General features: G+C 45.1%; 2 protein-coding genes across 2 annotated transcripts; both read left to right on the top strand.

Moving 5' to 3' along the window:
• The first annotated feature begins 4,626 nt into the window (after positions 1-4,626).
• Positions 4,627-4,896, top strand: LOC105813832 (signal recognition particle 9 kDa protein-like). Its single transcript, XM_012648632.1, has one exon. The coding sequence runs from the start codon at positions 4,627-4,629 to the stop codon at positions 4,894-4,896; it is 270 nt and encodes an 89-aa protein (XP_012504086.1).
• A 2,349-nt stretch (positions 4,897-7,245) lies between these two features.
• CCL5 (chemokine (C-C motif) ligand 5) lies at positions 7,246-14,397 on the top strand. Its single transcript, XM_012648657.1, has 3 exons — positions 7,246-7,404; positions 8,320-8,431; positions 13,918-14,397. The coding sequence occupies exons 1-3, from the start codon at positions 7,329-7,331 to the stop codon at positions 14,003-14,005; spliced, it is 276 nt and encodes a 91-aa protein (XP_012504111.1). The 5' UTR covers positions 7,246-7,328; the 3' UTR covers positions 14,006-14,397.
• The last annotated feature ends 131 nt before the right edge of the window (positions 14,398-14,528 follow it).

Below are 14,528 nucleotides of genomic sequence, written 5' to 3'. Positions count from 1 at the left end.
AGCTGCTCCCCACACAGTCCCAGGGGGAACTCCATGTCTGATCAAAGCTTTGGAATCCAGGGAAATAAGGTTTCCCTTTCTCTGCCTGTGTTCCGTTTCCTAACGTCACACTTGCAGACTTGGCTGGCAGCAGCTCAGCTTAGGAAGAGTGAATGAAAGAGAAAGAACCAGGACTGGGCCAGGAAGGGAGGGGAGGAGAGGGACTGCGCCAGGCTGGAGAGGATGTGTGCCTGGTTTTATGGATTACGCTGGGAGATAGGGCCGGAGGTATGAGGGTTGATAAGAACCAGACCTGTGGACTGGAAAGGCCCGTCAATCCGTCTGCAGGGGCTGTGCACCCCTTGCTTTCTCTGAGCAACTTGCTCAAGGTTATCGTTAATAAATAAGAGCAGGCCAAACACAGAGAGAAAAACACTGCATGATCTCACTCATATGTGGAATCTAAAGATAGTCAAATACATGGAAGTAAAGAGTAGAACTGTGGTTGTCAGTGGTGGGGATGTGGGGCAAATGGGAAGACGGTGGTAGAGGGACAGAGTTGCAGTTATGCAGCCTCTAATGTGCAGCATGATGCGTTCCAAGACCTCCAGTGGATGCCTGAAACCACAGAGAGTACCGAACCCTGTACATACTATGTTTTTTTCTATACATACATGTCTATGATAAAGCTGAATTTATAAATTAGGCACGGTAAGAGATTAACAACAATAACTAATAACAAAATAGAATAATTATAAAAATATACCGTAATAAAGGTTATGTATTTATTTCTGGAATTTTCCATGTAATATTTTCTGACCGTGGTTGACCAAGGGTAACTGAAACTGCACATAGTGCAGATAAGGGGACTCACTGACACTTTTGTCACTTCCTTTATAAGCCTGTCTGTGACATTCTTTAGAAGCGCGTCTGAGCGCTGGCCTGCAGGGACCGCCAGGCAGGGAGGAGGGAGGACTGTGTCTCGCTTTATGGCCAAGCTCTGAGAGACAGAAATCCGGTGAGGGACAGAACATGGGGCTAGTGTTCTGGCTCACAGATAAGGGGGCCACCATATGGCTCATAATACCGTATTGTGTCCTGGAAATTTGCCAAGAGAAGAGGTTTCAGATGCTCTCACCACACACAAATGGAAAAGTGGTCACTACGTGAGAAGACAGATATATTCATTTGTTTGACTATAATAATCATTTCACTATGTACATGTATATCAAAACATCATGTTGTAGACCTTAAATATATACAACTTTTATCATAAATAAATGCATAAGTAATAGAGCTGGATTTCGAACCTAGACACCAGATCCTAGGGAGCCCACGTACTTAATCTAGATGGTATAAGAAGTTATCAAGCCTAAACCAGCATTGATTTAGCATTATGTCCAGGACATTGGTTGGAAAGCAGGGGGAGAATACGAAAAACAAATAAATAGAAAAGAAAAAGCATAGGACACTGTCACTGTGTTCGTGGCATTAAGACAAGATCAGTGAAACGATGATCACAATAAAGGGGTGTAAATTGGCTTGTTTATCATCTCTGTCTCTCCTGCCCCCGCACCCCACCCCACACCCAAACAAGCTCCAGAGGGCAGGACTTTGCCTGCCTTGCTTGCCCTGGTGTCTGCAGTGCCCAGAACAGTGCCTGGCTCACAGCAATTCTCAGTAACCATTTGAAGAGTGAATACGGAACTATTGAGCAGTGGTGGGCCACACACACTGAAGGGGCAGGGAGGACAGAGATGGCTCTGTGACGTTTGCACCTCACCTTACGGTCTCCTAAGCACATCCATGGTGACGACTTCCCTTGATCCTCGCACCAGTGCAGTGGATCAGACAGGCAGCAGTTCCTAGTTTTCAGGAACACAAAGCGCTGAGTGAATAATAACGATAGCTGTCATTCACTGAACACCTACCGTGTACCAGGAACCATACTGCTTACACAGGCTCTCTCATTTGCTCATGGAATCAGTACATTAGAGCCAGAGGATAACTTACAGAGAGCCCATCAAGTCTGAACACTGATTTTGTACAGGAGGAGGTGAGTGGAAGAAACGGAATAAAAATTAGATTCTTCTCCCTCTTCTGCTCCCCACAATCCCCTGGAACCACCAAAGGGAAGAAAAACACTCCTGACATTCCCACTGCTAGTCCCGCTCAGCACCCCCCACCGTCCTACCGACCCATGCCCTGTCCTCACCACGACTCATCCACAGACACACATACACACTTACACACAGCAGAAAGGTTCGCAGAGTTTAGAGACGAGGAGCACGCTGGCCTTGTCTGCGTGTTTCCTCACCTCCGTCCTCAGCCAGGGTCCCAACTCAGCATATCTGGCATCCAGGAAAATACTTTCCTTTCTTCCTTAAAGAGGGAAACTGAAATCAAGCAAAGAAAATAGAAATGGAGTTCATAGCGAAAAACTGGGCCTTGCCAAGAGTTTCGGGATTTCTGTAGACGTTTGGTAGAAAGTCCATGAACGCAGACAGACATGGGTTCAATGTTGAATTCTACACTGCAGGCTGTGACCTTAAGCTAGTCACATTACCTGTCTAATCCTCCATGGACCCATCTGTTTAAAGAAAGACATTATGTAATAAATAAATAAAAATTTGTTGTATTAAAGTTCACTAATTTATATTAACTGGAGGTCTAGTTTAGATTGCTGAAAAGCATAAAGTATAAAATACCCTTACAGGGATTGCCATCTTCATACTCTTAATGATAACACGATAGGCTGGGCTTGTGGCTCACACCTGTAATTCTAGCACTTTGAGAAGCCAAGGCAGGAGGATCACTTGAGGCCAGGAGCTTGAGACCAGCCTGGGTTACATAGTGAGACCCCATCTCTACAAAAAATGAGAAAAATTAGCCCAGCATGGTGGCACATGCCTATAGTCCCAGCTACTCTGGAGGCTGAGGCAGGATGATCATTCGAGCTCAGGAGTTCAAGGTTACAGTGAGGTATAATTGTGCCACTGCACTCCAGTCTGGGCAACAGAGCAAGACTCTGTCTCTAAAAAGAAAAAAAGATAACATGATAATAATAGCTTATGTTATTAAGTACCTACCATGTGTCAGGAATCATACTAAGAATGTTACAAGCATAAGCACATTTATAGGAATTTGTCTCAACATCTGTGTGAGGGGCTATTGTTATTATCATTGATTTCAGATGAGAAAACTGAGACCAGAGATATGAAGTAACTTGCCCAAGGCCACCTGGCTAATGAGTAGAAGTCCCTGCTCTTAAACCACCTTTTCCACAGCCTCCCACATGTTGGTAATTTAAGTTAGACCAAAGGGGGCTGTGTGAAGGAAACAATTAAAATAGACAGAACATTTTTGTGTGAATGGACACACGTTTCTAAAAGTGCTTGCAATTTGTTTCTTTAAATGAGATGGCCGTGCTTTCCAAAATTATGTTTCCATTGTGAATTGATTAATGCGTTGTAAGGAGGGAATGAGAGGCTTGTTGTCCAGAGCTTAGAACAGCACCTGGCACCTAGAAACTCCTTGATAACTTTTACCTGCCTCACCGATGTGAGTCCCTGAGAAGAGCCTGGGCATGGTTGTCAGAAACACCTGGGGCTCGCATCCCACTTACCAGCTGTGTGACCTTGAGGATGTTAATTGTCCCTTCTGAGGCTCAGTTTTCTCTCCCATAAAGTGAGAATAACAACCACTCTGCCTCAAAGTCATCATGAGGAAGAAATGTGACAAGGTCTTCCCATTCTGGGTGACTTAGTCACCCTCAGCCACCAAGTTACACATATGACAGTTGCTAACAGAAAAGGTTCTCAGTATAGCATTACAATTTTTTTAAGTTTGTTCGCTTTTGTCACTGTCAATAAACACTTTTCTCTTAGATTATTTGGAAGCCAATTTCAGCCTAGCCCAGCCCAAATTGTCACTAATTCTGAACCACCCAAACAGGAATTGATGAAGATTTACTGCATCCAACGCTTTGGAATGGAGTAAGGACCCCGGCTCTAATGCAGGAGTTCCACGTGGCTTCAGTTTCAAGGATGTCCCCAGCCATGAACCCTTTCATGTTGGAAAGTAGTCTGTGGCCAGAGCACTGAAGTGGGAGCCAGGGAAACTGGATTCTGATCCAAACACTGTCATTCGCCGTGTGTTCTTAGCAAGTCACTCTTACTCACCAGGCCTTGGTTTCCTCCTCTGCAACTGAAGAACATGGAAAAAATGATGCTTAAAGTCCTCTGAAGCTTCCACATTCTGTAACTTTTGTGCCCAAGTAGACCTCAGAAATGAGATGGGATCCCAGCATTTACTAGGTTTCCTCATCCATAAAATGGGGACAAGAATAGTAAATGAGCTGACACACGCAAAGCTGGTAGAATAGCGGCTGGCAAGGATCAGCCCTAGTAAATGGTAGCTAATAATGGTAGTATATGCTGCAAGAGATCTCTCCCCCTACACTTCTCAACAAGCCTGTAACCAAATATCCTGCTTTATAAACAAGGACATTAAAGACACCAAGCAGGGACTGCTGTGTCAGTCAGTGGCTGCAGCAGGTAGGTAGGTAGGTAGGTAGGTGGGTGGGCCTGCTCCCGAGGTCTTACCTCTCTCCTGTTCCACCCTGGTCCTGGTCCACCCTGGGCCACGATGCCACAGTACCACACCTGGGAGGAGTTCAGGCGCGCGGCTGAGAAGCTCTACCAGCTCTACATTGCGGAGCCTACGAAGGCGCATGCACTTCTCAAATACAGGCGTTCAGATGGGAGTTTGTGTATTACAGTAACAGATGATTTAGTTTGTTTGATGTATAGAATAGACCAAGCTCAAGATGTAAAGAAGATTGAGAAATTCCCCGGTCAACTAATGAGACTTATGGTAGCCAAGGAATCCTGCAGTGTTGCCATGGAAGCAGACTGAACGGTTTGAAATGAGGATTCTCTTTGTCATGTTGTTAGGAAGTAAATATCTTTTGAATTTGAGAAAATCTTGGGACAGAAAATACTTTATGTAACTAAGTGGAGTATTCAAAAGCCAAGAGATCATTTTTGTATTTTCTTTTTTTTTTTTTTTTTTCTGAGACAGAGTCTTTCTTTCTTTTTTGCCCGGGCTAGAGTGCTGTGGCATCAGCCTAGCTCACAGCAACCTCAAACTCCTGGGCTCAAGCGATCCTCCTGCCTCAGCCTCCTGAGTAGCTGGGACTACAGGCATGTGCCACCATGTCCGGCTGATTTTTTCTATATATTTTTAGTTCTCCAGCTAATTTCTTTCTATTTTTAGTAGAGATGGAGTCTTACTCTTGCTGAGGCTGGTCTTGAACTCCTGACCTTGAGTGATCCTCCTGCCTCAGTCTCCCAGAGTGCTAGGATTACAGGCGTGAGCCACCACGCTTGGCCTGTATTTTCTTTTTAATATTTGCTTTAGAGAGCTAGGAATGTAAATGCTTTCAGTGAGAAAGCCTTTATTTATTTTTGGAAATAAAGAATTGCATCTATCTTGGAAACTTCTGTGGATTATTTGATGTTGGGTAAAATATATAATTCTCTGATAAATTTGTATCAGTAATTTGAAAACAACATATCAAGAAAAGCCAGTTCTTCCATCAATTTAGTTGATCTGTCTTTAAAAGAAAATGAACTGTAATCATTTTCAATAGATTGATATATTTCTTCTGGAGCATAAAATTTGTGATATTGATGACCAATAAATATAAAATATGGTAGCCGGAATTAACTATACACCACAATATACTTGATTATGTACAGTAGCATAGTCTTCTTATATCTAAAAAGGTAGTTATGAATAATAAGTATGCTTTACCTTAACCTTTCCAGATTTAAGCTGCAATTTTTAGTGTAAGAGATTTGTAATATCATCAGCTTGTTAAGCAACGACTAGCTTTGCAAAATCTGGTTTTCAGTGATCAGAAACAATAGCAGTTATTTGAATGCATGAATGGAATGATGATCACTATAATGGACTGAAACCACTATATTACAGAAACATTTACTACATATTTCTCATCTATAGTTTCACAGAAGGGCTAAAGATTATTCCAACCATAAAATCTTTGCATAACTCTGTGACACCCCTGTCCATTTTCTCTCTTAACTAAGGTGTTACACGTGACTGTCACAACTGTTATATTTTCCAGTAAGCCAGAAATGTGGTATTATTTGATATTTATCTTATATTCGTAAGCCGAATTTTACCACCTAAATGTAATGTTCACAAGCTGATTCCTCAAGAATGGAATGAAGGCACCACCTTAAAATAACTTTTGAAGAAATTTGTCATGTTCAGCAACATGTGAGCATAGCAAGTTCTATTAACCATATGACTTTTGGCATGTTTCAGAGATGTCAGTAAATAAAATATTACATAAAAAAAAGACATTAAGCAATTTTCCCAAAGATCACTTAGCAAGTAAATGGGGGTGACCCTGTGGCTGTGATGAAAGCAAGAAGCTCCCCCAAGAGGAATCACCCCAACTCGCATCTGGTAAAAAGGTCCCCAACGCCCAGCTCAGATCCACTGCTGCAATTATAGGGTGGGTGCTCTCACCTCTTTTGGGGATTATATGTCCAAAGGACCCTGCTGGATAAAACACCTGGTAAATAACATCCTTCCCTGCATGAGAGAAGGGAGATAAATCTGTAATGAATGAATGAGCAGGAACTTCGAAGGCAATCAAATAAAGACCCGGTGGCTTCTGATCCTGTCCTAACTGCCCCTCCTCCTTGTCCCCAAGGAAGCAGCTTTCTGCTTTCTGGGGAAGACTCCTGCCCTGGAAGGCGAAGCTGGCGCTGCGGGCAGAGGAGACAGCTTTCCTCCACCGATGCTTGGGCAAAGGGGGCTCCTTGAAACATGGCTGACTCACGCCTGTCACACGCAGGGTTTCTAAGAAACTTCTAAACACTTAACTAAAACCCTCCTGAGACAGTCATAGTCTCTCATTTCATAAATGGAAAACATGGGGCTTGTCAGAGGATAAGAAAAGCTAATTAAATACCTACTAAGGATCAGGCATTGTGCTGACTGTTTTACATATATCATCTTATTTAGTCCTCACTCTAGATGGGAGGGCAGTAGGGGGTGGGGGGAGAGAGAGAAAGAGAGAGAGAGTCTCGAATTTCCGGAGGCTATTTCAGTTTTCTTTTCCGTTTTGTGCAATTTCACTTATGATATCAGCCAGAGCTTGACGGCTATTTTGGAAACTCCCCCTGGGTGGGTGGAGGCCTCTCTCTGCTGGGCCGGACTCCCCTATAAAGGGCCAGGCTGCGCTGCGGAGGATTCCTGCACAGGACCCCGAGACAGCACGCGGATCTCCACAGCCTTTGCCCACAGGTACCATGAAGGTCTCCGCGGCCGCCCTCGCTGTCGTCCTCACCGCTGCCGCCCTCTGCGCTCCTACCTCTGCCTCCCCATGTAAGTCCAGGTCCTGACCCCCACAGCCCGTGGGGCCGGAGCCTCTGCCTAGAATGCCCACGCCATCCCAGTGACTGGCCCGGACCCTGCCCTCTTTCCGACTGTAGCATGTACTGTCTGCACCCCATTATTTACATTCGTATGCATTGTTTACCCCGATGGCCTGTTGTCCCTGACAGATCTCTAAGCTGCTTTATGGCAGGGACTCCCCGATCAGCTTGTCTGTGTCTGCAGGTCTACACCCTCCAGCCCTGCAGGTGCTCACTGAGAGTGGCCTGATGCTGGGGATATTAGTCATCATGGGTAGCTCAAGCTGACCTTGAAATATGACTGACTCATGCCTGTCACACGCAGGGTTTCTAAGAAACTTCTAAACACTTAACTAAAACCCTCCTGAGACCATCATATTCTCTCATTTCACAAGTGGAAAAAATGGGGCTTGTCAGAGGATAAGAAAAGCTAATTAAATACCTACTAAGGATCAGGCATTGTGCTGATCGTTTTACATATATCATCTTATTTAGTACTCACACCTATTCTTTGAGTAGCTGTCCTTGAGGTACGGGTGGGAAAATTGAGGCCCAGAGAGGTTAAGTAACCTGCCCAAGGGAACACAGCTAGGAAATGGGGAAATTGGTATTCAAACCCAGCTCTATCTGGCTGGGAAGATAAACATTACTGCTCTGCTGGGAAGTGGATTAGATAAGGGCTTGGGGAGACCTCCTCAGTCCTCTGATGGAATCCCCACTCCACCGCTGTGTATCTACGGCCAAGTGACTTTGCCTCTCTGGGCTTCAATTTCTGCTAAGGAAGATAATAGTCCTTTCAAAATAAATCATATAAAGTGCCCAGCACAATGGCTAGTGTATATTAGCAATGAATAAAAGGGTCTCCTTTCTTCTTTCCTTCTCCTAGATGCCTCGGACACCACACCCTGCTGCTTTGCCTACATCTCCCGCCCACTGCCCCGCACCCACGTCAAGGAGTATTTCTACACCAGTGGCAAGTGCTCCAACCCAGCAGTCGTGTGAGTCCCAGCCCCATGCAGCCCTCCAGGGGGGTGAGAAAGGGATGCCTCTTGCTTCCAGGCCCAGTCTTCCCAGAAGCCCTCTGACGGGGTCCATCATCCAGCTGCCCAAATGGACATGGCTCTTCCATCTCTAGCCTCAGAGTCCCCAGCTATAATGTAAGAGGACTAGACAAGGTGTTCTTGGAGGATCCTGCCCAGTCTAATGGACTAGGTTCCTAGGACTTCGATCTTTACTGTTATGGCTTTTATTTGAACGTGGTCTGGAATGACCCTGCATGGAGAAGATCAGCTCAGTCATCCCTTTCCGGTTAAGAGCCTTAGAGTGGCTCCTATTCCACATCCAATCAAATCTACCTAAACCTCAGACGAACTAGGGAGGAGAGGGCAGAGGTCAGGGGCTTAATTGCAGTCAAGTAGAAAAACAAACAAAAAAACTACCCAGGCCAGGCATGATGGCTCCCACCTGTAATCCTCAGCACTTTGGGAGGCCAAGGAGGGAGGATCACTTGAGGCCAGGAGTTCAAGACCAGCCCAAGGAAGAGCGAGGAGACCCCGTCTCTATAAAAAATAGAAAAATTAGCCAAGTGTGGTAGCACATGCCTATAGTCCCAGCTATTTGGGAGGCAGAGGCAGGAGGATCACTTGAGCTCAGGAGTTGGAGGCTACAGTGAGCTATAATGATACCACTAAACTCTAGCCCAGGCAACAGAGTGAGACCTTGTCTCAAAAAAAAAGAAAAGAAAAGAAAAGAAAAACCATCCATTAGAGAAGAAACAATGAAATGAGATTCACCTTTAAATATGCAAGCTAATACATTTGAAAAAATATAATAATTGCTACTACGTAGGAAGTGCCGGCTGGGTGTGGTGGCTCACACCTGTAACCCCAGCACTTTGGGAGGCCAAGGAAGGAGGATAGAAGATAGCTTTGAAGCCATCCTGAGCAACATAGCATGACCTCATCTCCACAAAAAATTTAAAAAATCAGCCAGGCGTGGTAGTGCATGCCTATAAGTCCCACTACTTGGAAGGCTGAGGCAGGAGGATCACTTGACCCCAGGAGTTGGAGGCTGCAGTGAGCTATGATTGTACCACTGGCCTCCAGCCTGGGCAACAGATTGAGATCCTGTCTCTTAAAAAGGGAAGAAATGCCTACTGTGTGTCAAATGTCTTATGTGCATTATTTCTCTGTAACACAGGGCACTACGGATTTACTGCAGTGTTCATCCTAGTTTGTACTTTGATTCTTAAAGTATTCAGTTTTGCTTTCAATTTTATGCACTTTAGTTCTGAGTTAGATCTGCAGATGTGTACGGATAGTTCGTATTTATGTATTGCACATAATCATGCTATTCGGCATTGATGCTATATTGTATTATGTAAATAATAAAAGCCATGTACAGAGGGGAAAAAAAAAGGGATTTCACATAACAGCCCTGACACATGTGTATAATTCTCTTCATGTTTCAGGTAACAAAACTAAGACTCAGAGAGGTCTGTTGACTTAGTCAAGGCTACACAGTGAGTGAGGGACGGAGCTGTCTCTGGAGCCTCCTCTTTCTACTATAGCAAAGTCATTAGTGATAGTTCCTTAAGAAATTTAAGATGATAGAGACTTTTTTAAAAAATGGTACAATCATGAAGTTTCCTATATAAGGGTGAGGTCTTTTAATCCAAAAATTTTCATGGCACTGGCAAAGTTACAGGTATTGAAAGATGGACTTCGGGTCTGATGAATCTCTCAAAGTATAGTCGTAATATTTCGCACTACTAATTTTATCTGAAAACAAGTATTTTTCAAAATTAAAAAAATCCTTCCCAGAGCACACATTATGGGCAGGCAGAGGTGAATAAAACCACCGTCCCAGCCCTTGCCTATGGGGCTCACAACCTAACAAGAAGGGTAAGACAGACCCAGCCATGACTAGAGGCCCCAGCAAAAGACATTACAAAGGGAGGAGAGAGGCAACGCGTCCAGCTTCGGGGTTTAGGAGAGGGATTCAGAGAAGGTTTGCTGCAAAAGGTGCTCTTTGAGGAGAGATTTGGACAGGGAGAGAAAAGCCTGTGGGACGGGGCATAACAGGCAGGGGGAACATCCCCAGGATTCTACTTTGGTTTATGTAGAGTCTCCACATAGCCAACATCAGGACAACACAGCAAAAGTGCTAGAGCTGTCAGGTGCAAAATGAGCAGGGGAAGTCTAGAAAATAGGCGTCCAGTTAAGAGGCTGTTGTCTTTATCATGTGAGTAGTGTTGGAGGCTGAAACAATGCCTGAAGGAGAGACAGGAGTGAGAAACTTTTCCTTTTTTTTTTGGAGACAGAGTCTCACTCTGTCTCCCTGGCTAGAGTGCAGTGGTGTCATCATATCTCACGAAAACCTCAGACTCCTGGGCTCAAATGGTCCTCCTGCCTTAGCTTCCTGAGCAGCTAGGACTACAGTCGAGCACCACCACACCCGGCTAATTTTTCTATTTTTTGTAGACACAGGGGTCTACGCTCTTGCTCAGGGTGGTCTCAAACTCCTGACCTCAAGCAATCCTCCCGCCTCAGCCTCCCAGAGTGCTAGGATTACAGGCATGAGCCATCGCCCCCAGCCCAGGAGTGAGAAACCTTTCAAAATGGAACCAGCAAGCCCTAACAGGTGATTTGAGGCCAGGAGCAAGGAAGAGAGAGGGGTTGAGGGTGATGCTAGGGTTTCAACCCAGGTGGCTGGAGAAGTGTGGAACCCCCTTAAGTCTCGAGGAAGAGCTCTTTACAAAAGAAAGAGCCAGGGTGCCAGCAAGACAACCCTATGGAAATGCCCACCAGGGAGTGTGAAACGAAGGGCTGGTAGCTGAGAAAAGGGGCTAGAGATGTGACATTCTCTTGTAGGAGGAAGGGGTCTTCCAATAAAAAAGAGGCAGTGAAGCCTAGTCTTGGTGAGCACTGGCTCTAGAGCTAGTCTGCCTGTGTTAGGACCCCAGCTAGGCCACTTGGTGAGCTTTGGCCCCTCACTGAACTTCTCTGTGCCCCAATTTGCTCATCTGCAAAATGGGGTAATAGAAGCACTTTTCTCACTGGGTCATAATCATCCTTAATGAGAATAATAAAATTCTTAGAATATTCCCTGGCACACAGTAGGTACACAATTAAGTGTTAACTTACTATTATCATCATCATCTAAGTGTATCATATGTGCAAAAGTCATAGGTGAGACTTAAGGAATGAACGCAATTCATTCATTCACTTACTCATTCAATAAACATCCATTAAGCATCTACTGTGTGCCTGGCCTGGGGCCAGAGACCTGGAAAAGAACACAGAGAAAAGGGCAGCAACTTTGAGAACATCTGCTCTTAAGGAGCAGGTGGAAGGAGGGAAGTCAGGCAAGCAAAGGGTGCTGAAAACGTGGGCAAGGAGGAAAGACATGGCAAAGTGGGGCTGTTCTTTGGTAGCACAGGCTGCCAGAAGGAGGAGGAAGTGGAGACCTGAGCAACCTCTGTTTCCTCCATACTTGAGGAAACCTCAAGTATTGGTTTCCTGGCCTTTTGGCTTCATAGCCACAGGCTGAGGGTGCCAAGGAGAGGGGATGGCAAGTCTGGCAGGATTTCCTGTATGACGCCTGGTTGAACAAGGGCAGGGTCTGTGTCTGAGGCTCCCACACCACCCCAAATAAGAAAACAAACATTAGGAGACAGGAGAGCCCAGAATACCCCTTGTGCTGCTTTTCTCATCGTAGCACCCCGGGGCGGGAGGAAGAGAGACCAAGTGGCTCTGAGCAAGGCGCAGGAAAGATGAAGACAGAACATCCACGATAGCATCCAAAGAGCAACCAAGAAATCCTCATTCTCAACAAACAACCTGAGCCTTCACTTTGTCTGAAAACACTGGGCTCACGAATGTGTAGGATACACTTAAAAATGATTAAGATGATAATTTTTTTTCGTAAGTTGCTCGCACACAGAGGATGGTAAGTTTTATGTTATATGCATTTTACCACAATTTTTAAAAAATTTTTTTAAATGCTGTTAAGCATGGAATCAGGAGAACCACACAAACCTCGTGACTTTGACAGATACACTGATATGTGCTTATAGAAAAGATGAAAATATCAAACCAAAGAATGAATGATAAGATAGTTAAATGAGGTAGGTACATAGCAAATCAGAACATATTTGAGCATAATACTTCAACAAAGGGAATACATTTATATTTTTAAAAATATGACAGTAATCACAAAAGCAAAGGCTGAATTATACATTTCCTGTGTTCTTCGAGACATAATTCGTTTGTTGTAACATAATAACGTGGCATACTGTTGGCTCAATAAGAGTTAGAAAATAAATTTCTGGACAGCTGTACAACAAATAGTGAATTTTCTTCCTACGAGAACCTCCGAAATATTTTATCTGGTGTTCTAATTTAAGTAAAATCAATGCTCAAATTAAAAAAAAAAAATGTTCAGGAAAATATCCTAACAGAGAAGCCAAAATGAGAAAGGGCCAAGCAGGCAGGGCTGAGCCAGAAGTAACGTGTTAATCGACAGCACTTCCTGCAAGGCCCAGGTCTCCGGCAGCCAGGCTCTCACCTTTTATACGTCCCGCTCATACCATCCACACCTGTAGAGAGAAGGCCTCTAACTCGCACAGACCTCCACACTGTGGCTGCTTCGTTGGTAGAAGGGCTTTGACATTGCCAAGATCTCAGGGTCCTCAAGCTCTCTGAGCCACAGCATCCAGAACCAGGACTTCTGGTCTCATGTTGCTCCGGGCCACCCCAAAGCAGTGGTCTCACAGCATTCTAACAACAAAACACATTAATGGTACTTTTCAAAACTTCACACGCATTATCATTTGAGCATCAGAACAATTGTGCAAAAAGAGGAATTCTTTCTATCCACATTTTAGAGGTTAGCAAATAGACTCAGAGGCCCTAAATGATTTCACACCGTGGTCCAACTGATAAGTGGTGAAATCAAAACGCAGGTTCCTGTCCTTTCACCCCCCCAGCCACGCATAGTTGTATTCGTGCATTCGTTTGCTGAGTGTCTGTTCTGTGCCAGGCACTGTGTTATCTAAAGTCAAATGGTGTGTTCTTTTAAGTACTTCTTGTCTCCCACCTAGTCAGGACTCTGTTCTTGGGGGACACTTTATTCTCTCTGCATCTTGAGCATCCAGCACAGGGCCTGGAACAGAGGATGGGCTGAAAAAAGGCTAGTGCTTGGCTGACTCAACCCTGACCTCCAAGGCTCCAAATCCCCTTAGCTTTTGTGTTTGCAGGAGAGTTAAAATGCACACAAATTTGCTTCTGGCTTGGAGCCCTTTGATCCAACCAGCATAGGAAATGTCCTCTCCTTAAAGGCCACAAATAAAATCTTATGGAGCTCTGAAAATGCCCTACCCCAGTACCATCATTATTTTACTTTATGCCTAATCTACCTCATCCTTCAAGCTGACTGTTTTAGTGCTGACAAGCTCTCACCCTCTTCTCCTTCTCTCCCACAGCTTTATCACCCGAAAGAACCGCCAGGTGTGTGCCAACCCAGAGAAGAAGTGGGTTCGAGAGTACATCAACTCTTTTGAGATGAGCTAGGGTGGAGGGCACCTCGAACACAAACTTGCCCAAACTCTCCTGTTGCTGCCTGCTCTTGTCCTCACCAGCCTGCCAGCTTGGGAGGCTTCCTCCCGGTCCCCTGCCTCCAACGCCTCTTTGGAGGGCACAGATGCCGCCACACAGCGGCACTTATAAAAGCCTCCCCCACCTAAAGCCGGGACAAGCTACTGAAGCTCTGCCTTGTCAAAAGGAAATCTCTAGGCTCTGAGCTTCAGGCTCCTTGGCTTGGCCATGGCTCTGCGACCAGGAAGGACGTCAGTGTGCCTCCAGAGCAAAGAAGGAAGGAAGACTGAGCTCCTGAGCTCCCATCTCAGCTCCTCACAAGGGCCGACAGGCAAATATGAAAAATTGGCTTTCCATTAAAATTCTCATTGCAGTTACAAAGCTGGCTCTTGGTTTGACTTCCTCCTCGGGAACCCTCCTTCCCATGAGCATTAAGCATGCAGGCGTCCAGGGGCTTGCACACATCTGGTGACCAGCCTAGATTTGGGGGCCATGGCCC

The sequence above is a fragment of the Propithecus coquereli genome, unplaced genomic scaffold, assembly GCF_000956105.1.
Source record: "Propithecus coquereli isolate 6110/MARCELLA unplaced genomic scaffold, Pcoq_1.0 Scaffold291, whole genome shotgun sequence".
NCBI classification, from domain to species: Eukaryota; Metazoa; Chordata; class Mammalia; order Primates; family Indriidae; genus Propithecus; species Propithecus coquereli.
This window is presented reverse-complemented; position numbering and strand designations above follow the sequence as displayed.